Genomic DNA, 27,534 nt, shown 5'->3' with positions numbered 1-27,534 from the left:
CAGGTCTGGTGTATTGGTAGTTGACTGACATCCAGGAAGTGAAGAAAACTGGCCTCCCTGTCAACCACTTTGTCTCCTGCTACGCCCACCCCCTTCTCAGGAGTCAGAGATCATGTGACCACTGTCTCGTATTTAGTTTGTTAGCTGAGCACAGGCTGAGGATGCAGACATGACAGGGGGCAAGGAGGGGTCAGGACATGGCCAGGAGGGGAGAAATAGGACGTTCTGAGCATGCACCACAAAGACTACTGGTAGAGGGTAGTCTGATAGCAGTGCAGGGGAAGATGAACAGCAAAAGATATGGAGCTGGCAGAAATGTGGGACTGCTGTAAAACCACACAAAGTGTCAGATGGGAATTATTTTTTTCTTTTTTTAAACAAGGCTGCCCGGATTTTCCTTTTAGGAAAGAAGGGATTTGTATGTTTAATCTTTTACACTAGTGACATATAATGGTCCTTTTACACACACATCTCTGACAGATTATGACAGGAATGGATTTAAGAGGAGAAATCTCAGCCTTTTCTTTATGACCTGTTCTCTGTATAGTCTGTTCCTGGCTTTGGCTTCAAAAATCTGACAGATTTTTGAAGCCAAAGCCAGGAATGCATTTGAAAAGAGGAGGAATCTCAGTCTTTCCTATAAGACCTGTTTATAGTCTGTTCCTGACTTTGATTTTAAAAGTCTGTCGGATAAATCTCTCTGTGTAAAGGCCCCCTTAGATACTGCAATGGGGGTTTTACCTCACATTTAATGTTGAGGGAACCTGTAAAAATGTTTGGGTTCTGCAATGTTATCCAAACCCTGGCAGACATTTAACTTCTGCAGCCGCAGAGAATCAAAAACAGAGCATTCGGGTTTGGATAACGTTGCCGAACCAGAACATTTTGACAGGTTTGCTGAACACTACTCATTTAACTTTGCCACATTAAACTAAAGATGCATGTTAACCCCAAACTGGGACTGCTTATTAATAGTCGAGCCAGAAGAACTAGCTGCAGCCAATACACACATCTACTAGACTTGTCATACCAGTAACAAAGCATCGGTGCTCTTGCTGGCTTACCACCATGAAAAAGCTCCAGTGACCTCATATAAGCAAATTCAACTTCCAGTATGTTGTCTACAGCACAACCCCAGTAACCCCACTGCTGCCATCTTCCTTCCTCTTTTCTGAGAGCATGTCACTTGGCAATTTCCACATGATCTAGAGCTGCAGCTATCACACTAGTTGCCTGAATGGGGAACTCCATGTATCTTATATGCAAAAGAGACCCATCCGAAGATTCAATTAGGGGTTTAACTAGATTGATCAATAACCCCTACCTAACAAAGAAGAAGCAGATATATTATGTAGAGTACTCCATACTACCCTGTTGCTTCTCTTACAGTGAAATCAATGGCACCCTCCCACTAGTGCTTGGTGAGACTATTTGCAGATGGTGTCTGATTTTATAAAGCATTAAAGGGGTTATCCAGCATTAGAAAAACTTAATGCTTCATAAAATCAGGCTGAGGGTCTGAAAGTTCACAACAATGAGCCACCATAGTGAGAAAGGCAGCATGTATGGCACCGGTGAATGGATAGGAACTAGAACCCTCAGACCTCATCTGATACAGAAGCTATCACAACTGGCAGTGCCTGATACCCTAATCCTGCTGTGTATACCACCAACATAGCAGGTCCCTGATGTGTATACTGCCCACATAGCGAGCCCTCCTGGGTATACTGCCCACATAGCGAGCCCTCCTGGGTATACTGCCCACATAGCGAGCCCTCCTGGGTATACTGCCCACATAGCGAGCCCTCCTGGGTATACTGCCCACATAGCGAGCCCTCCTGGGTATACTGCCCACATAGCGAGCCCTCCTGGGTATACTGCCCACATAGCGAGCCCTCCTGGGTATACTGCCCACATAGCGAGCCCTCCTGGGTATACTGCCCACATAGCGAGCCCTCCTGGGTATACTGCCCACATAGCGAGCCCTCCTGGGTATACTGCCCACATAGCGAGCCCTCCTGGGTATACTGCCCACATAGCGAGCCCTCCTGGGTATACTGCCCACATAGCGAGCCCTCCTGGGTATACTGCCCACATAGCGAGCCCTCCTGGGTATACTGCCCACATAGCGAGCCCTCCTGGGTATACTGCCCACATAGCGAGCCCTCCTGGGTATACTGCCCACATAGCGAGCCCTCCTGGGTATACTGCCCACATAGCGAGCCCTCCTGGGTATACTGCCCACATAGCGAGCCCTCCTGGGTATACTGCCCACATAGCGAGCCATCCTGGGTATACTGCCCACATAGCGAGCCCTCTTGGGTATACTGCCCACATAGTGAGCCCTCCTGGGTATACTGCCCACATAGCGAGCCTTCCTGGGTATACTGCCCACATAGCAAGCCCTCTTGGGTATACTGCCCACATAGTGAGTCCTCCTGGGTATACTGCCCACATAGCGAGCCCTCCTGGGTATACTGCCCACATAGCGAGCCATCCTGGGTATACTGCCCACATAGCGAGCCCTCCTGGGTATACTGCCCACATAGCGAGCCCTCTTGGGTATACTGCCCACATAGTGAGTCCTCCTGGGTATACTGCCCACATAGCGAGCCCTCCTGGGTATACTGCCCACATAGCGAGCCTTCCTGGGTATACTGCCCACATAGCGAGCCCTCTTGGGTATACTGCCCACATAGTGAGTCCTCCTGGGTATACTACACAGATATAATCCATGGCTCTTGTTCTTGTTCCCATGGTAGAGCTCAGCATACACAAGGTGTGATTATATTGGGGCCAGTGGTGGTGGTGCCCCCAGCACAGCACCACCACCCAGGTGAGGGCCCCAGGCTCCTGCGCTGCCCGGTCCTCAGCCCATTCTATCCCGCCGCACTTGAGTCACGCAGCGCCAGCAGCCTGAACGTACTGTCAGAATCCCCCAGTGAAGCCATCAAATGGAGCCTCCACACAGCCCACCCCATGTTACTCCACCCAGCAGATGTTCCCAGAACCAGGATGACACCCAGTACTCAGCCGAGTGCTTACTTCTCCCTGCCCCGCAGCACGTCATCAGTCTATCCAACTCTCATCCTTCTATCCCAGAGAACACCAAACCCCCAACACACAACGGCTAAAATCTGCCATCCACCGGGCTCACCGTTCTCTGCGGAGCCGCCTCTCTCCTCTCCCTTTCTGGCCGCTTCCGCTCCTCCCTGGGGCAGATCCTCCCGCGAGACTTCCGGGGCCGCGTCAGATCCCGCGGGCGTAGAGCGCCCTACGTCATCACGCCATAAAGAAGAAGCCTGACGTAAGGACGCATGAGCAAAAAGAGAGCCATCTTTGTTGTGGGCACTTCTAAGTCTACAGTACAGTTGCTTCTAGTAGGTCCTCCTTACAGTAGCTCCCTTCTAGAAAGTTCAGTAGGGAAGTGGAGTTGCTGGAATGTAATGAATGTAGCATTTACCTAGAGAAACTCCATTCATGTAGAACTTACTAGAGAACAGAGAGGAGTGTCTGCTTGGAGGATCCTGGAGCCTGTTCATTACTGGAAATAAAGAGCATTACTAGCTATTGCCGCAGTTCTTATAAACAAGTGACACCTTTTATAATATATATATATATATATATATATATATATATATATATATATATATATATATATATATATATATGTATATACAGTGGTACCTTGGTTTAAGAGCTCACAGTTTTTCAAAATTGTGACTTGGTTTAAGAACATTGCTATGGTTTAAGAGCTCCCTGTACTCGGTGGGAGCGGGAGTGAAGGAGGGGCATGGTCTGCATAGCGGGGTCTACAGCACTGTACTCTGACCGAGGAAGTCTCCCTCACCTCATTATTTTTGGGGTGGGGAACCAATTGTCTGCATTTCTATGATTTCTTATGGGAAATTTTGCTTTGGTTTAAGAGTGGATTTGGATTTGGATTACAAGCACGGGATACCTGGCTTACAGGTAAAAATTAGGGCAATTGTAAAAAGCTCACACCACTGTGATATAATGAAAGGAGGGCGTTTACATAAAAGAAACAATAGTGTTTCGGCAATGAGCTAGAGCATTGTCGTCCATGAAGATAAGAATGGAGATGTTAAGGCGAGTGCAATGCATCAGCCACTGTTGTCACCAGACGAGCCTTTGATTATGGTGTGGGCAGTGGGCAGGTGTGTCTAGTCAATACAGAACTGCCCTACACTTTGTGAATTGTACAGTACAAGCACATATTTGAAGAACATCATTAATCCAGTCGTTGTGCCTCTACATGAACAACACAGGCCTAATTTTATCTTCATGGACAGCAATACTCCAGCTCATGAAGGTTTCATCGCTGGGGAGCAGCTGCTGAAAACAAGTGGCAAGTTTTACCAATGAGTAGGTGGTCATGTAGAATATCAAAGATGAAGAAAAATTTCCACAATCAGGTTTGCCATCTTTCTGCTCCCAGTGATGCACAGCTATTTGACGTGTTCAATGTGTTGTTTTTGTCGCTAAACACAGAAATGAAGCTGAATACCAGCACAGAAAATGACATATCACCAGCGAAAATCTTTTTCTTTCAATTCAACTATTGTCAGAGAGTTATATAGATTTGTAATTTACTTATATTAAAAACATCGCAAGTCTTCCCACACTTATTAGCTGATGTACGTCATGCAGAAAATGTTGATTTCTTTTCAGTCTGACACAGTGCTCTCTGCTGACATCTCTGGCCAAGACAGGAACTGCCCAGAGAAGGAGAGGTTTTCTATGGGAATCCCTATAGAAAACCTCTCCTGCTCTGGACAGTTCTTGTCTAGGCCAGAGATGTCAGCAAAGCAGGTAAGTGCCAAAAGATATTGGTAACCTAAAGTGTTAATGTCATTTGTAATAACTTTTAATTTGTCATCAGAGATGTCAAAATGCATTAATTGCTATGGGTCTCCCTGCTACGATCTTTGGCGCACTGCTGCTTCCTCTGTGTGGTTGTATCTCAGGATCACAGAAGGTCTCAGTAGTGACTACAAATAACATTTTAAAAATAGAAAAAAAAAGATTAAAAAAAAAATAACATGTTCCAGTATTTGACTAGTGTTAGAAACAAATCTAGGCGCCAAAGTTTGAAGAATTTGGAGAACGTTGATCCAGGAATTTATTCTGAATTCTGTCAGAATTCGGCACAAAATTTTCTCTGTGTTGGGGCAATTGGTAGCTGCCTCATGAGGGTTTTGCCTTCCTCTGTGTCAGCACAGTAGGGGTAAAGGTTGAACTTGACAGACTCTTGTTTTTTTCAATCTTATTAACTATGTATCAGAAAATTACCTATTGTCACCAGCTTAGAGTGGTGTAGATTTCTGAAGCCACCCCATGGGTAGCCTTAGAGATGCCCGTGTGCACCTATTATTAAATCAGATGTGGGTGAGAGGGGCAGAACATTACTAAATACTCTGCTCTTGATAGATTCTCCCCAATAATTTTTCCCTGCACTTACTATTGCCTGAAGTCTTGTAGTCTTGCTAAAATAGTGACGTTACAACCCGCTGGAACTCCCAGAGCTGTGTGGTGGCTGCTGGAGAGGATGATGGCAGGACTGGGTACTGGACCCTGCAAGTGAGGACTAGAGTGTGGGACCAGGGGATCTGTGTGCCCAGCAGCTGCCCCTGGCACAGTTGTGGTGCCTTTATCCCTATCCCCCGAAATAATACTATCGCCCCTCTCACGGCGGGCCCCTCTGCCCTGGGGGATGCTCAGTGTCCCACTGGCACCCCGTGTCCCTTGTTCTAGCTGCCCCAGCAATAAAAACACCACAGCCTCCCCAATTCTCATGCCGCCTAGCTGTCTCTGTCCCCTCCTGGGCTGGGGATTGAGCAGAGTACTAGCAGGGGGATGTGAGAAGTGGAGTCCCAGTGGGGGAGTGCTCTGATCCCCAGCCCAGGCTGGCTTTATTACGCGTGTCTGTAGTGCAGCTCCAGCGGCGTCGGAGAGAACAGGAGGGGACAGAGCCAGGACTAAGAGTAGACAGCTGGAGGGACATTAAGACTCCCCCAAGGCAGAGGGGAACCCTGCCCAGCCATGAGACAGGGATACCTCCCAAGTGTCCCTCTTTTAGAGCCAAGTCCCTCTGTCCCTCTTTTTGACCTACAAATTAGATTGACATTAAAGGGGTAGTGTGATGTTAAGCAGCTATTCACTAAATAACACACATTACAAAGTTATACAACTTTGTAATGTGTGTTATTCAAGTGAATGCCCCCCTTCCCCATGTTCTCCCCTACCCACACTAGGCCCGGAAGTAGTCAACTATGCTCAGCCAATCACGGCTAAGCAGATGATAAAGCGCTGGAGGGAGGCAGGCATGAGGGAGGGCTGGAGCAGTCCGGCTGACCTCCTGGAGATGACGTGATCATCCCAAGATGATGGCTGGGGTCGACAGCGAATACATAGGTATAATGCACCACACTTCCAGGTCTAGTGTGGGTGGGGGGAAACATGGGGAAGGGGGGTATTCACTTAAATAACACACATTACAAAGTTGTATAACTTTGTAATGTGTGTCATTTAGTGAATAAATGCTTAACCTTGCACTACCCCTTTAACCCCTTAAGGACAGAGCCTGAAATGGCCTTAAGGACAGAGACAAATTTTATGAATATGACCTGTTTTACTTTATTCATAAATAACTTGGGAATTCTTTTACCTATCCGGCTGTTTCTGAGATTGTTTTCTTGTGACATATGGTACTTTACATTTCTGGTAAATTGGAGTCGATACTTATAACAAATCTTTATGAAAAAACCAAAATAACGTGAAAAAATGCATTTTTCCAACTTTGGAACTTTTCTGCTTATACAGAAAATGGTTATGCCACATAAATTATATATTAAATAGCATTAGCAACATGTCTACTTTATGTTGGCAGCATTTATTAAACTATCTTTCTTTTTTTAAGACAATAGAAAGCTTAAAACATTAGCAGCAATTGTCCAAATTTTCAGTAAAATTTTAAAATCAGATATTTTTAGGGACCTGGTTCAGGTCAAGTGTATTTTAGGGGACTGTATGTTAGAAAGCCCCACAAAGCACCCCATTTCAGAAACTGCACCCCCAAAACTCTGCAAAAGCACATCCTGAAAGTTTTTTAACACTTTAGGGAAGTCACAGAAATAAAAGCTAAGTGTGTAAGAAATTTGAAAATTTTTATTTTCTGTGCAGAGATTTTATTGTAATCCAATATTTTTCATAATTGTAAACCTATGACCAGAGAAATGCACCCCAACATTGATTGCCTTCGTTTATAGAAATACCCCATATGTGGCCCTATTGCGCTATTTGACACAACCACAAGCCTCAGATATATTGGAGCACCTAGTGAATTTCAATGCCTCCGTTATATTTGGTCATTTTTGACTGTACCACTTCAGGTTGGCAGAGGCTCTGGGGTGCCAAAACATAAAAAACTCCCCTAAAGGGACACCATTTAGAAAACTACACTCCTTAAGGAATGTAACAAGGGGTGCGGTGAGCATTTGGACCCCACAGGTGCTTCACAGATTTTCAGAACAATGTGGTGTAAAAAGGAAAAATAAAATTTTTACACTAAAACGTTGTTCTAGCCTTCATTTTTCATTTTTACACAAGGGGATAAAAGAAAAAAATGTAGACATAAAGTGCCAAGCGTTACACATATAAGGCGGGCACCACATCCAATAATGCCGGAGTGCTAGTCCTATCCAGACCCAAAGACTACCATAGTATACGAAAAAGGAAAAGATCCAGAAAAACAAGGTCTGCACCTCCACAATATAGTAAATATTCTTTATTTAAATCAACTCCAAAAAAAAAAAAAAAAAAAAGGACACAAGATTAAAAACCTTAAAAACACACAAATGGTCCTAACACTGGCCCCAATAAGGCACAGTGAGAAACTGGTCCACCCCACATGATAATACAGAGACAGCAATGAAATATAATGAGCAATAATAATTATGATATAGTGCAAAGAGAATAATATGTATGTAAACTATCTGACCCTATAATTAAGTGCCACAAAGTGCAAGTGCATGTGAAAAGAATACAACAAATCGATATCCTAAAAGAAGGAAGAAATAAATATACAAAAAAGTGAAAAAACACCAATAAAAAGTATAAATAAATAAATAATATATACAATAACAATTGCTGTCTCACGGTGGATCAGGTAGATTAACCCTCTTCACACGTTCCGTCACGTGGACTTCATCAGGGGTACTTATCTCATGTCTTAATGGTACTAAATATAGTATATACTAAATAGACATCTTAATCAAAGTAACAAAGTGGCGCACAAAACATGGATATCCCACTCAATATCTAACCTGATCCACCCGTGAGACAGCAATTGTTATTGTATATATTATTTATTTATTTATACTTTTTATTGGTGTTTTTTCACTTTTTTGTATATTTATTTCTTCCTTCTTTTAGGATATCGATTTGTTGTATTCTTTTCACATGCACTTGCACTTTGTGGCACTTAATTATAGGGTCAAATAGTTTACATACATATTATTCTCTTTGCACTATATCATAATTATTATTGCTCATTATATTTCATTGCTGTCTCTGTATTATCTTGTGGGGTGGACCAGTTTCTCACTGTGCCTTATTGGGGCCAGTGTTAGGACCATTTGTGTGTTTTTAAGGTTTTTAATCTTGTGTCCTTTTTTTTTTCTTTTTCTTTTTTTTGGAGTTGATTTAAATAAAGAATATTTACTATATTGTGGAGGTGCAGACCTTGTTTTTCTGGATCTTTTCCTTTTTCGTATACTATAAAGTGCCAAGCGGGCGCAGGACGAGCCTCCAAAGGGAAGGAGCCCCAATTGGCTTTTGGAAGCTGGATTTCACTGGAATGGATTTCAAGGGCCATGTTGCATTTACAGAGCCCTCGTGTTGCCAAAACACTGGAAACCCCCCACAAATGACCCCATTCTGGAAATTACACCCCTCAAGGAATCTAATAAGGGGTTCAGTGAGAATATGCACCCCACTGGTGACGGGCACAAATGTGGAACAATGTGATGTGAAAGGGAAAATTTTCATTTTTTCACATTCACGGTACAAATGTGCTCGTCATCAAGGGGTCCATATCCTCATTGCACCCCTTGTTGGATTCCTTGAGGGGTGTAGTTTCCAGAATGCGGTCACTTGTGGGGGATTTTCACTGTCTTGGCAGCACGAGGGCTCTGTAAATGCGACATGGCGTTCATCATCCATTCTGGCTAAATCCAGACTCCAAAATCCAAATGGCGCTCCTTCCCTTCGGAGGCTTGCCCTGTGCCCACATGTGGGGTATTTACGGACTCGGGGAGAATTGCTCTACACATTTTGTGTGTTTTTTTCTCTTTTAACCCCTTGTGAAAATGAAAAATTTGAGGCTAAACCAACATTATAGTGTAAAAAATTTAATATTTCATTTTCACGCCACATTGTTCCACATTTGTGCCTGTCACCAGTAGGGTCCATATGCTCACTACACCCCTTGTTACATTCCTTGAGGGGTGTAGTTTCCATAATGGGGTCACTTGTGGGGGGTTCCACTGTCTTGGCAACACAAAGGCCTTTCAAATGCAACAAGGCCCTCGAAATCCATTCCAGCCAAATCCAGCCTCCAAAAACCAAATGGCGCTCGTTCCCTTTGGAGGCTTACCCTGCACCCACCTGGTGCTTTATGTCCACATGTGGGGTATTTCTGTACTCAGGGGAAATTGCTCTACACATTTAGTGTTTTTTTTTTATCTTTTAACCCCTTGTGAAAATGAAAAAAATCAAGACAAGATCAATGATTTAGTGTACAAATTAAACATTTTTTACGCTAAATGTTGGTCCAGCCTTGATTTTTTTCCATTTCCACAAGGGGTTAAAAAATAAAATGAATTCAAAACGTGTAGGGTAATTTCCTTTGAGTATGAAAATACCTTACATGTGGACATAATGTGCCATATGGGCACAGGGCAAGCCACCAAAGGGACAGAGCGCCATTTAGAGGCTGGAATGGAGGATGGAGGCCATGTCACAATTACAAAGCTCCTGTGCTGCCAGGACAGTAGAAACCCCCCACAAGTGACCCCATTCTGGAAACTACACCCCTCAAGGAATCTAACAAGGGGTGCAGTGGGTATATGGACCCCACTGCTGATGGGCACATATGTAGAACATGTGCCGTGAAAATAAAAAATGCCATTTTTTTTTATTTTCACAGCACAAATGTGCCCGTCTCCAGGGGGCCGTATCCCCGCTGCCCCCCTTGTTAGATTCCTTATGGGCTGTAGTTTCCAGAATGGGGTCACTTGTGGGGGGTTTCTACTGTCCTGGCCGCACAGAAGCTTTGTAATTCCATCATGGAATCCTCTAATGGGAATGGCGGCCATACCTATTTAGCTGGGGAAAAAGGACAATTCTCATTTATTTGGGGGTATTAGGCCAATTATTAGTTTATAAGGTTGAAAATGACAGGTGTCCATCAAATTCAACCTGTGTTGATCCAGAGGAAGGCAAAAAAACCTCCGTGAGGCAGACGACAGTAGCCTCATCCCAGGGAAAAAATTCCTTCCTTACTCCATAATGGCAATCAGAATAATCTCTGGATCAACGAGACCCCTGAAATAGGAATAAGGGAAAGAATTTAGAAAATGTAGAACCCCAATGACGTGTGGTGCGCGTTGAAGCGATCCAGTATGCAGAGGCCGGGGTGATCAGGACAGGCGTCACACTGGAAAATGGTGTCCTTCCTGATCCCCCTGTTACGCCACACTCTGCACTTCTTCTGGGGTCTCTGTTTTCCAGTTTGGGGGAGGTCACCTCGAAAATGTTGCCCTGGTGTGATACGGGGTCCTTCATATTCAGAAGCGCTGGGTCCGCTCCATGGCTGCTCAATATTAGGGCTTTATTACTGCTTCTGATATGTTCGTATCGTGCCGCAAGCTACAGTAGCTCGGGCAGTGAGGGACCGTAAAAGGGGGTGTTGGTAAAAGTTATCCCCATACAGGTGGTAACCTTTATTCAGCAGTGGGAAGATCAGTTGCTGAAATATCTTCCCACTAACTCCGAGGATGGGGGGGGGGGCATCTGGGGGCATCAGGGGGCTGGATTCGGGTGTCCCTTCCTTCATACACTGTAAGGCTGGGTTCACACACTGTATACTTCAGGCAGTATTTGGTCCTCAAGTCAGGTCCTCATAGCAACCAAAACCAGGAGTGGATTGAAAACACAGAAAGGCTCTGTTCACACAATGTTGAAATTGAGTGGATGGCCGCCATATAACGGTAAATAACTTCCATTATTTCAATATAACAGCCGTTGTTTTAAAATAACAGCAAATATTTGCCATTAAATGACGGCCATCCACTCAATTACAACATTATGTGAACATAGCCTTTCTGTGTTTTCAATCCACTCCTTGTTTTGGTTGCTATACAGCCTCACAAATACAGCCTCAAATATACATAGTGTGAACCCAGCCTTAGGGTACGTGCACACTGCGGAATGGTGAAGGATAACCCTTTGTGCATTCCACAGCTGGCACCCGACGACGGACGCGCGTCTTCACTTGTGTCACACTCCATTCTATGCACGGGCGGATTCCGCCCTCTGTCCAAAGAAAGAATGTGTTCATTCTTTGGACAGACGATGGAATCCGCACGTGCATAGGATGGAGCCTGTGACACTGGTGGAGACGCACGCCTGCATCAGTCCACCGGCGGGTGCCAGCTTCGGAATGCACAAAGGGTTATCCTTCGCCATTCCGCAGTGTGCACGTACCCTAAATCTGTAAGTCTACCCTGAGGTACTCTCACAGAGTTTGTAGAATTTCACGCCATACCGTCATCTCTTGTTGGGACGGTACTGGCGGAAAAGACATGTCTGGGGGGCAGCGTACGCTACGCTACCCCCAGACACGTCACTGGATGATGAGGATGAATGGATGAAAAAAGGATTCCCCCCATTCATCCTCACTGGCTGTTTCCATGTCGGAGGCAATAATAAAGTATGCGTCCGACGGCCAAAACACCCTGGGGGCCATTTTTATATGGGGACTAGTATATGGGGTATGTAAATGTGTACTGGTGTAGTGTAAAACTTTATTTCATGTAGTGTGGTGTAATGTAGAGTTTTTTTTACGTTTTTTTTTTTTTCAGTAAGAAAAAATATACGTACGCCAAGAAAGGAGCTGCTGATAAATGGCGCACTTATGTGCTGCACTTATCAGCAGACAGTGGTGGTAGGATATAGGGGGGGAAAAACGCCCCTACGCCAAAAAAGAGGAGTTGCTGATTAGCGGCGCACTTACGTGCGATGCTGATCAGCACTCACCGGCGTTAGGGCGCACAAAAAGGAAAAAATAAATAAAATAAAATCTTTTTAACTCAAAGCAACTGATCACTGAATAATATTCACTGATCAGCCACTAAGGGGCAGTAGAGCAAAGCTGCCTTAGACTTCCGAAGCCCGCCAAAGCCCGAAGAGCCGAAGATCTACAAAGATTTCCGACGGAACCCGATCGTCGCTCTGGATGCCGGGATCAGGTGAGTATGGTGCACCTACACCACACACACCTGTTCTGCACCCCTCAGCTAGGCAGAACCCAAGGACACTGTTTTTATACAGTTTGATCGCCGTGATCGGGCGGCCGGTACTGGCCGGCCTATCACGGCGATCGTGGGGGTGGCATCGGCGCCATCTTTCCCCAAGACACTGATGGCGATTGGTGCTGTCTCGGACAGCACCAATCACCATTGCTTTCGGGGTCACCGATGACCCGGAAAGCTGCTTTATGGTGCGTTCACACCTACAGGATCTGCAGCTGATTTTCTGCAGCAGATTTCATTTAAATAACTGAACACTGCATCAAATCTGCTGCAGATCTGCTGCAGATCCTGTAGGTGTGAACGCACCCTTAAGCTGCTATCGGCTGATCTGTATTGATCAGCCTATAGCAGCGATCAGTAGCACGGGGGGGGGGGGAGAAACACACAGAGATCGGGGAAACATCGGGCGTAAGTGTACGCCTGTTTGCGTTAAAGCCCACCCTGCGGGGGCGTACACTTACGCCCAATGTCGTTAAGGGGTTAATAAACTCTTTATGTTGCTCTAGAAAGTGTCTAGTGTCTTCTTATTGTATATTAGACCCAAACTTGCATATTATTTAATCATGTGGTGCAAGTTGGATCCTAAAAATTGTTATATTCAGATGTGACATTATGGTCCCTTTCACACATCAATTCAAACATGAAAACTCATTGATTTCTAAGGCCCCATACATGGGGTCTGTTTCGTTTGGGGACATAATCCGTGCTGCTAAAAATTATTAAGCCATTCTGCGTCCATGTCACTTATATGACAGGGGATGCCTGCAAATGCGCACAGTTATCGAAACACATTTGTAATCCTGTCCGCAGTTGCGGGTCCGTAATTACATACAGGGTTACTGATGTGTGAATGGGACCTAAGGATGCAGTCACACATGCAGTATCTGCTGCAGATTTGCAGATATCAATGGAACTAACAAATGCATCAATCTGCAGCTGATCGTGTATGTGTATACATCCTTGAATTAAAAAGAAATGTCTGTAATATTTTCCTAGCGTGAACCACAATTGTCATTCTTTGACCGTCCAAAAAGTTGGGGGGTATGGACAGGCGATAGCATTATCCCGGGAGATAATAATGCTGGTCACACACTCTAGTCTCCAGTTGCAGGGTCCACTGCCCAGTCCTGCGATCATCTTCTCCAGCAGCTACCGCACAGCTCTGGGAGTTCCAATGGGTTGTGACGTTTACTATTTTAGCAAGCAAAAGGACGCTGGTTGACCTCAGGGAGATCAACCAAAACACCGCAGAGACACCATCACGTGTCTCAACGTCAGTGTATTCTAGAACATTGCCCCCTGGGAAATCGAATATGCAAAAGAACACTGCAGAGACACCATCACATGTCTCGACGTCAGTGAACTAGCCAGACCTTCCCTCCGGGAAGGAACAACCAAGCCAAAGCGTTCTCCAGTCAAGGAAACCACCTCAGCAAGGTATCCATCCACAGACAGCTGTTTCGGGGTTTTTGCCCCTCATCAGTGTGGAGTAGGTTTCTGGCTAGTGGGAGCAATGACTAGTATGTTCATGCAAAAGGACGCTGGTTGACCTCAGGGAGATCAACCAAAACACCGCAGAGACACCATCACGTGTCTCAACGTCAGTGTATTCTAGAACATTGCCCCCTGGGAAATCGAATATGCAAAAGAACACTGCAGAGACACCATCACATGTCTCGACGTCAGTGAACTAGCCAGACCTTCCCTCCGGGAAGGAACAACCATGCCAAAGCGTTCTCCAGTCAAGGAAACCACCTCAGCAAGGTATCCATCCACAGACAGCTGTTTCGGGGTTTTTGCCCCTCATCAGTGTGGAGTAGGTTTCTGGCTAGTGGGAGCAATGACTAGTATGGTGTCTCTGCGGTGTTTTGGTTGATCTCCCTGAGGTCAACCAGCGTCCTTTTGCATGCACATACTAGTCATTGCTCCCACTAGCCAGAAACCTACTCCACACTGATGAGGGGCAAAAACCCCGAAACAGCTGTCTGTGGATGGATACCTTGCTGAGGTGGTTTCCTTGACTGGAGAACGCTTTGGCTTGGTTGTTCCTTCCTGGAGGGAAGGTCTGGCTAGTTCACTGACGTCGAGACATGTGATGGTGTCTCTGCAGTGTTCTTTTGCATATTCGATTTCCCAGGGGGCAATGTTCTAGAATACACTGACGTTGAGACACGTGATGGTGTCTCTGCGGTGTTTTGGTTGATCTCCCTGAGGTCAACCAGCACCTTTTGCATGCACATACTAGTCATTGCTCCCACTAGCCAGAAACCTACTCCACACTGATGAGGGGCAAAAACCCTGAAACAGCTGTCTGTGGATGGATACCTTGCTGAGGTGGTTTCCTTGACTGGAGAACGCTTTGGCTTGGTTGTTCCTTCCCGGAGGGAAGGTCTGGCTAGTTCACTGACGTCGAGACATGTGATGGTGTCTCTGCAGTGTTCTTTTGCATATTCGATTTCCCAGGGGGCAATGTTCTAGAATACACTGACGTTGAGACACGTGATGGTGTCTCTGCGGTGTTTTGGTTGATCTCCCTGAGGTCAACCAGCGTCCTTTTGCATGCACATACTACTATTTTAGCAAGACTACAAGAACTTCAGGCAGTAGTAAGTGCAGGGAAAAAAAAGCACTTTATGTGCATTACCCATAATAAGTGTATAACTTTTGGGGGGCAATACAATACTTTAATAAACATTTTGGTCGGACTTCTCCTTTATCCAGCGCTACCAAAACATGGACAATTTTGCGCCACTCTTGCCTCCAGATTGGGTGGGGTTTAAAACTCAGTTCCATTTAAGTAAATGGAGCTAATTGCAAACCATACCTGAACTAGAGACAAGAGTGGGGAAAAAGTGGCCATGTTTTCGTAGCGCTAGATAACCCCTTTAAGTTTTGCATTGTTTGGACTGAGCTGGATTACAATCTCTGGCTATGCAGCCTGAGAAGTGGTCACAGTTGCCCAAGTCTAAGGGCCCTATTTGACGGGACGATTCTGGGAGAGTCACTGATGGAGAAGGATCTGGGTGTACTTGTAGATAATAGACTACAGAACAGTACACAATGTCAGTCAGCTGCTTCTAAGGCCAGCAGGATATTGTCATGCATTAAAACAGGCATGGACTCTCGGGACAGGGATATAATATTGCCGCTTTATAAAGCTTTGGTGCGGCCTCATCTGGAGTATGCCGTCCAGTTTTGGAACCCGATTCATAAAAAGGATGTTCTAGAGCTGGAGAGGGTACAAAGACGGGCAACTAAACTAATAAGGGGAATGGAGCATCTTAGTTATGAGGAGAGATTAAAAGAATTACATTTGTTTAGTCTGGAGAAGAGACGTTTAAGGGGAGATATGATTAACTTATTTAAATATATAAATGGCCCCTACAAGAGATATGGGGAAAAGATGTTCCAGGTAAAACTCCCTCAAAGGACAAGAGGGCACTGCCTCCGCCTGGAGAAAAAAAGGTTCAATCTCCGGAGGCGACAAGCCTTCTTTACCATGAGAACTGTGAATCTGTGGAACAGTCTACCACAGGATCTGGTCACAGCAAAAACAGTAGAGGGCTTCAAAACCGGCCTAGACAAGTTCTTAGAGCAAAATAATATAAATGCATATGTATAGAACCTATCACCCCTCCCCCTTCCCTGTATCCATCCCCTCCTTGGTTGAACTTGATGGACATGTGTCTTTTTTCAACCGTATTAACTATGTAACTATGATTATCGTTCACATATTCGTTCACGATCATCGTTTAGATTCAAACGATTTAACAATAATCTGAGCGATAATCGTCCCGTGGAATAGGGCCCTAATAGGACGTGAGATGTGTGTTTCTGTGGCATATACCCCAATGTGAAGTGTGCGGCTACAGACCACAAGCTCCATGGTGCTTCTGGTGTACGGCTGCTTATACACATAATGAAGTGCGACATTTTTTAGCAAACAGAACAGGGCTGCCTTTTCATCTTGGTTCCTGCCCTTCAATAGCGCCTTACTGATTTCTTTTCTAGGTGGTTAGCATAGGACTTCATCAGGAAATTTCATGTCTCAAGCGCCAACATAAAGTGCTAGAGGAACCATAAGACGCATCAGGCGAAGACAGTAACGCCAACATTCCTCCCCGGCTCTGCACCACACACCACAGCCGCCTTATAAGCATAGGCTAACGCACACCGCCCCCTATAGATAAGCAGCCGTATATTTCACTGCGAACTTTTCACTGCTAACCTTCGATTGCAAGAGAGAACACGTACACATTCCAGAGGCACCAGGGTGTCTTCATTTACATGTCTATAGAAACCGCCGGGGAAGCCATTTTCTTGAAGACCAATAACTGTTACGTTGAATACCACCCTTCAACAAAATGACTTCCGGATTTGAGGACACGAAGAACAACTAGTGAATCTTTTACTGAACGCGGCTAGTGATGACAGAAACATGGCGGCTTGCGGCTAAGCTGGAACCCGGGAGAGGCTGGTGCCAGGCATAGCAGAGTTAGTGGTAACTGGACTGGTAAGCTGTGGTGTGTTCCTCTTACTCGACTGTATTCATGCAGCAGCCGTGTGTGTGTGTGTGTGTGTGTGCTTACAGGAAATACGCAGAATGTTACAGCTGCTAGGGATCTCCTGCTGGGATTGTAGCTGCGGATTTTCTCATACAAAGTTTACTATTATGGGGCATTGTGTATGACCTGTCACTGAGCCAGGAGTGGTGTGACCCATTGGCTTCCACCTCATGCATCCAGCAGCAGACTAAGCTATTGCTTCACGAATCAGATATTTAATGTTTACAGTGCACACTATAAAGGTTACATCAGGGTATGCAGCACCCCTGCAGAAACCTTTATGTTCTCAGCTTAGAAGTAAGGGGTTATGCTCCAGGTGTTACTATTGGTAGAGATGCAATGGGTTATGGTGGTCAGGGCAGCCACAACTTGCACCTCTGAGGGCTTATTCCCACATCCCATATATTACGGATGCTACGGACGGGGAAGCCCTGTATTAGAGTGTTTCTGCCAGGTATGATATATCAATCACTGTAATGATAGGGTAATTAGAGGTGTAATTGGGGCATGACTGTACAGCAGGGATGGGGAAACTTTCACTCTCCAGCTGTTGCAAAACTACAAGTCCAATCGTCTGGAAAGCCAAAGCTTTGGCTGTCCAGGCATGATGGGAATTGTAGTTCTGCAACAGCTGGAGAGCCGAAGGTTCCCCACCCCTGCTGTACACCATATGGTAAAACACACAGAAGGGTGTCAACTTTAGGTACTTACCAACCTAATTTACATGTATATACATATATTGGCCAGTATTTTGCACTAGTGCTTTGTTGTACTGAAGGGTGCCTCTTGTACTTATACTGTGTTTCTTCAAAAATAAGACCTTCCCCATAAATATTTTTTTTTTTATAAAACACAGTTCATCCTAGCAGTGTTAAACACACCTGTCAAACTTTTCAGGTTCTGAGCCATTTTCCGAACCCAAACGCTTGTTGTTGGATTTCGCCCTAGGGAGTCCTGGAAAGCATGGATACAGCCAATAAGCTGCTCTTGTGTTTTCTGCAGTTGCATGGAATGAAATGCCAAGCGTTTGGGTTCGGAGAATGTTACCGAACCTGAACAGTTTGACAGGTGCGTTTAAGGGTATGTGCACACTACGGAATCCTGGCGGATCACCCAGCTCGCCCCTGGCTTCATTCTATGGTTTGCTAGATTCCGCTGTCCGCCTGAAGAATGAGTGGGTTAATTTTTCGGGTGGACGGCTAAATCTGGCAAACCATAGAATGAAGCTTATGGGACCAGCGGACATGCAAGCAGGGGCAAGCACATACCCTAGCACTACTCCCTAGTCATGTTTCAAGGCTCTTGTATGGGTTGGACATTGACTTAGGTCTTATTCCTACGGTATGGTCGGTAAATATGGACAGTGTGCTACAAAACAGAGTAAAGAGCTCCTGACATCATCATTCATAATGATGCTAGGAGCTCTGAAACTGCATAAATCTTCGTGCTACTGTACTGACATAACTGTGTCAATAAAAACTTGGATAAAAACTCTTGATATGTTTTTTTTTTTTTTTTATGACTGTTAGGCTGGGTTCACACTACGTTTTTCCAATCTGTTCAACGTATTTGTTTTTATTTGGTTACTTTTAACGGACCGAAAAACGCAGTCAACCCTATTTTTAAGTACGTTAAAAAAACGCATCCGTTTCAATCTGTTTTTTTTTTTAATAATGGAAGTCAATGGAAAAACTGATCTAAACGGATGGCACACAATTGCATCCGTTTTTTCCATAAAACATATACGTTAAATGGATAGGAAAAGCGTAGTGGGGACCCAGCCTTACTCTTTAGGGCCAGTATACACGGAGTAAAAGAGGCAGAATTCCGGGAGTGAAAACTCGACCGCAGTACCCCGCCTCTTTTACTCCGTGTGAACTGGCCCTTAGAGGACAACTCCGGCCAAAACATATTTTTAATATGTTATTATTTATGGAAAGTTAGACAAATTTCTAATATACATTAATTATGGGAAATGCACACATAGTGCTATTTTCCTTAATTCAGTAGATCTGGCAGGGTTCAGATTCTGTAAAAAAAAAAAGAGATGTCACGGATCAGTTGTAATTCCTATGGAGTGTCCAGCAGGGAGGGCACTATATGTAGAAGTCTATGGCACTGTATTGTGTCTATGGAAGTCTATGTAAAGTAATGTAATGTACACTACTTTGGCCCTTGCCCCCCAAAGTATTTTCATAAATGCATTCAATCAATACATTTGAAGGGCACCGAGCAGGGAGGGAGAGAGGTGCCTGTGCATCTAACTACCTCCCCCCTCCCTCCATGATTTTTTTTCACTGCCTATAAAAATATGGAGATTGCAGGATTAGCAACAGTAGATGGATGGAGAACCCCTATAATGCAGTTCAGGGTCCGCTCCTTTAGTTTTTATATCCATGTATGTGACTTCAAAGCTTCTGTACATGTTTGAGCTCCTGACATAACCATAAAAACAAAGCAATAGACTGTTCCTTATAAACTGGATTAGTGGGTGAAAGCTGAGACCACCATATAGAATTTGAAAAACACTTTGCATATTCTGTCAAAGGTCACATTGAATAGTCCAAATCAGCATCCACTTTATTGTCCACACAATACCAATGTCCCTATGTTCCCTTGAGATAGAAATCTGTTTTTGTTTTTTGGATTTTTTTAAATTTTGTTTACTTAAAATAAAATAGGAATGCGGGAATCTCACTATGTTGTTGACTACACTGCTTTAAATGGGCAATCCAGGACTAGAAGCCTATGGCAGCCGCCTTCTAGAAACAGCACCACTCTTGTCCTATATGTAGTGGTGCACAGGCACATTCTCCCTTGCAGCCCTCACCATTAGCTTTGATGTCACTTATCCTCCTCTGTAGAGACGTATGTGATGCAGCGCTGTCATCCCTGGAGGTTGTCTATTTCAGTGGAGCTAATAGCTTTTCTTTATTCTCTGTTGCTTAGCATCAACAAATCCAGGATTATGCAAAGAGGCATTTGTGTTGCTGTTTATATGAAAACTTAAAGCATAGAACTAGTATTTCTTCTCGGCCATATAGATAGTAGATGGCATTTCGGATTATAACTGTTATAGTTCTTGTATTTAGGAACAGTGGAGGCGGCAGCCAAAAAACCTTTACATGTGTGCCCTCAAAGGATATGCCCTATGGAGCCAAATGAGAAGATCCAGGTAGAGGATTAATGGGTTTTCTTTTATTCTTATATGTTTGAGATAAAGATTGAGCTTGAGATAAATGACTGGACAATGTTTGCTTATTTTCAGGAAGGTCTTCATCCATGTCTGGGACTCTCCACTCGCCAGGCTCTGTCCCGCTTACAAGAACAACTGTCATCTGCGCTGAATGATCATCAGCTGAACAGGGCAGTGTTTTGGAGGGTGAGGTTACATGAAGCGGTATGCATAGAGAAAGCATTTAAAATGGTTTCTCTATTATTTTTAGACTGCATCTCCTGAGTGACAGCATATGGGGTGGCTATGCTGTGCATGCGTATTACATTATGCGTTTTAAAATGCAACTCCTGGGGTGGATATGCTGTGCAAACGTAACAGATTTTCTGTAACTGCAATCCTACAGTGCCACTCTGGCAGTATTTCTGTCCCATCTGCATGCATCTTTAGGGTATGTTCACACTGAGTAATTCAGATGGAGCCTGTCGCAGTGTGTCATAGCCCGTCAATGGGAGGGCGCGCGCTCCTCTGCAGCCGCCGCTTTCCGCTTAAAGAAGTGACTTGTCACTTCTTTGAGCTGAGAGCGGTGACAGTGGGGGAGCGGATGTTCTACCATAGACGGGCTATGGCACACTGAGACAGGCGGAATTCTGCCTGATTTACTCAGTGTGTACATACCCTTAAACTGGTCCTATAAGTGAAACCTCATTGATGCATTGATAATAACAATGATACCCTGGATAACATTTTCAGCTGCCTATTATTTATTTTTTTACCTGTACTTGTCTATATACTCATCGTTCCTGCATTATTTTATGCATGTTTGTGGATGAAATAGATGGTTTTAATGTAGAACTGAGGTGAAAAGTGAAAACCAGGGCAGGTAGGGGAAGAATATAATAAGGCATACCCCTCCCTGCAGCGTTGCCGCTCATGGACCCCTGCTGGCCTTCTGCAGCTCTCAGTCCTGCAACGTCACGACCTGGCTTAGAGATGCCTGCCAGTGACTGAGGCGGGAAATCTCTGCAGTCACTGACAGGCTGAGTGGGGAGTTCCTGCTGGGATATGACGACACAGTAATCTGTGAGAAACAGGAGAGTGGAGGCCAAGATCGAGCTTGTGATGCTGCAGGGGTGTGGGGACAGGTAAGTATCGCTTCTTTCTTATGTTACCACCCCTCGATTGCCCTGGTTTTTCACTTTTTACTGGAGTTCTCTTTAATAGTGCATTCTTATCTCAACATTTATGGCATATCCACAGGCTGCACTATAAATGTCTGCTAGATGCAAGGCTCACACCTATCCTGACATCAGGGGTACCTCCGCCTCCTTGTGGCAGCAGGTGGTTGTGGTCAAGAGGTGGAAACACCTCCTTCAGTTCTTATATATTGAGTGGCCTGACAGCCTCCCATGTAGCGTCCTCATACACTTTTGGTATGGGGTAGAAAGAGATGAGAGTTTCTATCTAACTGTACATTTTGTTTTTAAAAACGGTATTGAATTAGGAGGACCCATCAAACTTGTATTGAATGCGCTGTATGTTCATGAATCGTGTCCACAGTAAATGTCAGCGTCTTACTGGAACATCAGGGATACCTTTGTTGGGTCCCAAGTTCTGTACTGTCTCTGTTTTGTCTTGGCGGCAGCCCCATGACATAGCAGAGAGCTCAATTGCACGGCGATCTGCCATTTGGTGTGTGACACACAGGGCAGGCTACACTTTGGGTGAGTTGAGTCTGTCCTTCTAACTCCAGATGAAAGCTTGTATTTCTATATAATACTGCTACATTCTCCCAGCTCATTGGACATCCCAGAAAAGCAATGCTGGGAAATAAAAGCATTCTCAAACACCTTACTTGAGAAAGGCTCTGCCATATTATAGAGCTGTTGCCATCAATAAATGATCTTACTTTTAGTCCACTTTGTGTTACTGCGTGTTGTTCTCATTTAATCACAACAGTAGATCGGTTTAGTAGATCCTTCATGTCCATCTTTTTAAAACTGGGCCATGTTTCTGTTGCTCTGATATGCCTTCACCCCGTATGACCTGCCTGCTAACTTATTTCTTATAGAATTTGCCCTTTGCACTACTTTGAGGTTGTGTTTTTTAGGACTGGAGACTGCAGGACTGGAGACGGAGCTTCCTTTATCATGGTAACCGCTCGTCTTGCTTTCATTGGCCTGGGGCTGCGCTGATGTTGATTGCAACACTACTGCTCTTATGTTGTTATGGCAGCCAGCCAGATGGGAGGTGAGCCAGCCTGTCATTGCTTCATATTAATCCATGTACTCTGCTACAGAAATCCACTGGTCATATTTTAAATATCTTTGCATTTTATGGGGCTTTCTAGGAAAGAATCGAAAAAACTGTGCCTTTCAATGCAGCAAAGCTGAAGGAATTTGTACTTACCTCACCCGCTCTCCTGTCGCTGCAGATCTTTTGGTTGCTGCTGCTGTGGTATTTTTTCCTCCTTCTGATGACATTCCACTGCCCTGCTCAGCCAATCACAGAGCAGAGCTGGGAAGCAGGATAGCATCACAAGAAGCCAGAAAAGCATAAGAGTGGAGACCAAAAGATCTGAGAGTTGCGACACCCAGGGAGTAGGTGAGGTAAGTGTGCATTGTGTTATTGTTTTACAGCACAGGGAGGTCCATAGGAGACTATTGGATTTTATTTTAAACTGTAAATGGCTAAACAGAAATTGACCAAAAGCAAAAAGAAATCTAAGAAAAACGTTGGTGTTCCAGCGTTACAGCCGCCGGTCTTTAGAAAACCCCTGCCAGTGTGCTCTTGCTCTGGATTTATCAAGAGATGCATGGCTTCTAATAATCCCAGGCAATTTGCTGTGCAGGTGGTGGTCACCACACACCCTTTGCACATAGCCTTGCCCCTTCTGCAGCAAAGCCTGCCCACCTGGGGAGTGTGCCAGACACAGAGCATTCTGCGCCAAATCTAATTTTCCATGTGTGTTACACACTTTAAAAAAATTTTGTGCCTCTCTGGGGAACATGGCTTGTCAGAAAGTGGACATGTCGTCACCTAAGGGTACGTGCACACTACGGAATGGCGACGGAAAACCTGTTGCACATTCCGCAGCTCGCACCCGCTCGCAGACTGTGTCGCAGATGCGTTTCCACCCGTGTCATAGACTCCATTTTATGCACGGGCGGATTCAGCCGTCCGTCCAGAGAATAAACAGGTTCCCTGAAAGGGATTTGGCTTAAATGCACAAAAAAATGCATGTTTTTGGTGTAAACTACATCTGGCCAACTAATAGGTGGCACGTACTTAGTAGTGTAAAGATGCACCTGATTTTAGCTTTTAGGAATTTAGCTCAGTGCCTTGTTTATTAGCTAATTTCTAATGATCTCTCCCCATGTTTTCTGTGTAATGGTTATGAACACACACATGCATTCTCTTCCACTACCAGAATCTTGATATTCTGATATTAAGGTAATATAAAGGAACACAGTCTGGAGTGCACAACATTATACATATTTCAGTAAATTTATTGTATTTTATAAACTTGTTCTTTGAGAAAAATGATTTTCTTGATGAGATATATTTGCTAGTGAAAATATTCTTTTTTAATATTCTAAATCTAAATTAAATGTATTTTAATTTTTTCTAGTGAGGGATCGGAGGTGGGTAACGCATGTGCCTTGTTGCTGTTGCTGCTTCTCGATTTGTTTTTATTGAGACGACATGAACGGCTGAAGGAAAGAGAAGTGGAAGGGAGGTTGCGGAGGATCATTAACCAGATTGATGGTAAATTCTTTATGTCCGCAGCAGTTGTTACTTCAGTTATTTACTTATAACAATGCTCCTGCGAAAAACAACAAAAATGTCATCTAGTGACTAAGTTTGGGACATTTACCGCAAACCATGCTATTAAAGAGCTTGATCAGCTCTTTAGTTCAGGTCATAAGATCTATGTTCAGGCCTGGGTTTGTGGTTGCAATACAAACACAAAAAATATATCCGTAACACACACACACACACACACACACACGGCACATAGCTAATGTGATAGCAATATTCAAGAAGCTGTCAAAACGTGATCCTGGAAACTATAGGCCTGTAAGTCCAATATCTATGGTTGGTAAAGTATATGAGGGTTTTGTAAGAGATGCTATACTGCAGTATCTTAATGAAATAATGGGTTTACGTAGGATCGGTCATGCCAGACTAATCTGATCAGCTTCTATGAGGGGGTCATTTATAGATTGGACCTGGGGGAGGCTGTGGACATTCTGGTGCAGTTACTCATTTTCCCTGCTGACTGGTGATACCGTTAGGAGCACTGTCCACCCCAATAGCGCCAAACTGACCCCGCCCCCACCCTTCTTCTAATTATAATTAATGAAGCGGGCTGGACGGGGGCAGGAAGGGCTCGTAACGGTATCACCAGATTGCGGAGTACATGACTAACTGCACTGGAACGGCGCTAAGGAGGAGGAAGGGAGGAGACATGCCTTTCTCCTCTGAGTCTCCTGTGCAATAAAGACATATCAGCAAGTTAGATTTGTCTGACCTGCTAATACTTCCCCTTTAAGATATGATCAAGCTAAGCTGTGATTGGTTGCTGTGGGCAAAACCCCCAAATTTTTACTTAGACACATTGATAACTGTCCTTTATGATACTTTCCTAGGGATGTGGCTATTGGTAAATACTGTGGAGGTTTCCCTACCATACACTTTTGCAGGCTCCCTACAAGACTTGACACATGATGATATGGTGCACAGCAGCATCATATAGCCTACCTGCACCTAGGTGGGGACATGGTTTGGTTATCTAGGGCCCAGGTACTTTCTTTGTGTAGGGGCCCTATGCAGTCTGTGTCTGTCCCTGACATATAAACTCATACAATACACTGTCCTCTGTGTCATGCAGGCACTCTCCTGTCTTGTCACATCTAATGCCTGGAAGGCCAGGAGTTGTCACAGACAGAGATACAAATGCAGCTGAGAGGAGGGGTACACACAGCATTACACATGCTGCAGACATAGGTCTTGACCTGTTGTTTGGCCTCTGCAGGCTGCCATGTTGTGAGTCCTTCTTTTCCCTTCTCAGAGATGACAGCAGCAGGAAGCTCTCAGAGGCTAAGGGGGAACAGAGAATATGCAGCACACCGTGGACTGCTGCAAGTCCTCCTATATTACAGTACCGTTCACAAACATATACTGTACTAAATGTACTTGCAAACCAAAACTGAAGTACAATAATATTGTCTAGTGTTATTTTTTTTTTCTCCCAAATTCATGAATAATAATTATTTGTATAGCGCCAACAGATTCCGCAGCGCTTATGAATGAATAAATTAAAATACCAAATTAGTGACCTGCTCTCAAGAGCTTACAGACTAGGATGACTGGGAGTAACACGAGAGGCAACAAGTGCTTTATTTGTCAATGTTCCAGTCATTGTACATGGAATCTCTAAGTGCCTATAGGTGACTGGGCAAGCCAGTCACAAGCCATTTTCTAAGCTCAGATAACAAGGATAGTGTAACTAGCACCGAAGAAGTTATAGAGAGGATGGAGAGGGGATAGCAAAGGGAGACGAGATTACGAAATGTTATAAGCACGCCTGAAGAGATGGGCCTTCAGGGCACGCTTAAAACTGGGGATGTTGGAAATAAGTCTGAGGTCTTTGGGTAGGGAGTTCCAGAGAACTGGTGCAGCACGAATGAATTGGCAAATGTAATTTTCTGCTGCCGTTATTTGTAGTGTCCTGTAAAGAGGCATCATAATATTCTACTATACACTCATATCAGATCTAAACAGCTTGACATGGTTAAGAGAAATGGAGGGAGGATACAGAATGCTACACTGTTTTGACTGTATAAAAACTATGGGACACAAAAAGCCTAATATTTTGTCTGTATTTTCACTTTTTGCAGATGTGCTGAATAGTGGAGAGGACCTAATATGGAAGGATACTGTGTATCCTGACCTATATATGCCATCAGCCCCATCGTGGTCTCTTCATTGGGTTTATAGAGATGGACGAATAGTTAACCTCCCAGTTAGCCTGCTGGTGGATGGAGATGTCATTGCTTTGAGGCCAGGGCAGGAATCATTTGCATCTCTCCGAGGCATGAAGGTAAGTAGGCAGGGCCGGTTTTAGACTAGATGTGGCCCTGGGCAAAGTTAAAGGTGGGGCCCCAAATGCTGAAATATTTTAGCAACAATTTAAGGTCCCCATACATGTTACTCTTTTGTTGGTGGTACCTGTTGCTCCTGGTGGGTTCGGCCATCAGTGTAAGGTGTATGGGGCTCTCTGGACAGTCCTCTGACAGATGATATCAGTGGACATAGGGGATCAAGTTTGATGGAAAATCAATGCCCAACCTCTTTGTTCTAAGAGAGATAAGCCGCCATCAGATCTGTATGGCTATGGCTTTACCCTCTCATAGAAAACACAGGAAAACTCAGATGTGCCAAATTTCTGTATATGGGGAGGACGGGACCAGATGGGAGAGATAATTGTCAGCTGAAGGAATGTTCAGCCAGCAGTTATTGGAAGCATACGGCCACTTTTAAGGCCGTATTACATGGCCTGATATCCTGCAGAAGTGAGCGCCTATCTGGTAGAATGGAGCTCGCTTAGAGAGCCTACTACAGCAAAAGCTATGGAGATTTATCAAACTGGTGTAAAGAAGAATTGGCTCAGTTGCCCCTAGCAACCAATCAGATTCCACCTACTTAGAATCTGAGTAATGAAAGGTGGAATCTGATTGGTTGCTAGGGGCAACTGAGCCAGTTTCACTTTACACTATGTTTGATAAATCTCCCCCTATGTGTATATATACAGTATATCATTAGTGATGTGTGTACAATCCTTGCTGTATATAGTAAACAATAAAGATATATATACTACCTGATCACGTTCCCCGGTGTCCTCAGGCCTTGTCTGTGATATATACTACCTGATCATGTTCCCCGGTGTCCTCAGGTCTTGTCTGTGATATATACTACCTGATCATGTTCCCCAGTGTCCTCACAGAGCGATAGCGTCCTGATTCGGACAATTTTCGCTCCATGTATTAGGGCCCTTACTCAGTTCAGAAGTTTACATGCCGCTACATGTCAGGACTACCGCTACATGCCGGGACCGCCTCTACATGCCGGGACCGCCTCTACATGTCGGGACTGCCCCTACATGTCGGGACTGCCC

General features: G+C 44.6%; 2 protein-coding genes across 6 annotated transcripts in view; one reads left to right on the top strand and one right to left on the bottom strand.

The window, feature by feature from the left end:
• The window catches only part of GRB2 (growth factor receptor bound protein 2), a 49,930-nt gene extending 46,688 nt beyond the window's left edge, over window positions 1–3,242 (bottom strand). For both annotated transcript variants that reach the window (XM_069952089.1, XM_069952090.1), the window contains exon 1: window positions 3,158–3,242. The gene's annotated coding sequence lies outside the window, so the exon portion shown is untranslated. The remainder of the gene's footprint in view (window positions 1–3,157) is intronic.
• Window positions 3,243–16,929: 13,687 nt separating this feature from the next.
• The window catches only part of TMEM94 (transmembrane protein 94), a 63,143-nt gene continuing 52,538 nt past the window's right edge, over window positions 16,930–27,534 (top strand). The window contains exons 1-6 of one of the 4 annotated variants that reach the window (XM_069952912.1): window positions 16,930–17,127; window positions 20,272–20,354; window positions 20,448–20,579; window positions 22,465–22,604; window positions 23,986–24,122; window positions 26,258–26,460. In XM_069952912.1, the coding sequence (XP_069809013.1) occupies window positions 20,331–20,354; window positions 20,448–20,579; window positions 22,465–22,604; window positions 23,986–24,122; window positions 26,258–26,460 (636 nt within the window). In that variant the 5' untranslated portion in view covers window positions 16,930–17,127; window positions 20,272–20,330. Of the gene's footprint in view, window positions 17,138–20,271; window positions 20,355–20,447; window positions 20,580–22,464; window positions 22,605–23,985; window positions 24,123–26,257; window positions 26,461–27,534 lie in introns of all 4 variants that reach the window. The other 3 variants (XM_069952913.1, XM_069952910.1, XM_069952911.1) reach the window with 3 other exon arrangements.

Source organism: Dendropsophus ebraccatus, chromosome 14 (genome assembly GCF_027789765.1).
Source record: "Dendropsophus ebraccatus isolate aDenEbr1 chromosome 14, aDenEbr1.pat, whole genome shotgun sequence".
In the NCBI taxonomy this organism is placed as follows: Eukaryota; Metazoa; Chordata; class Amphibia; order Anura; family Hylidae; genus Dendropsophus; species Dendropsophus ebraccatus.
This window is presented reverse-complemented; position numbering and strand designations above follow the sequence as displayed.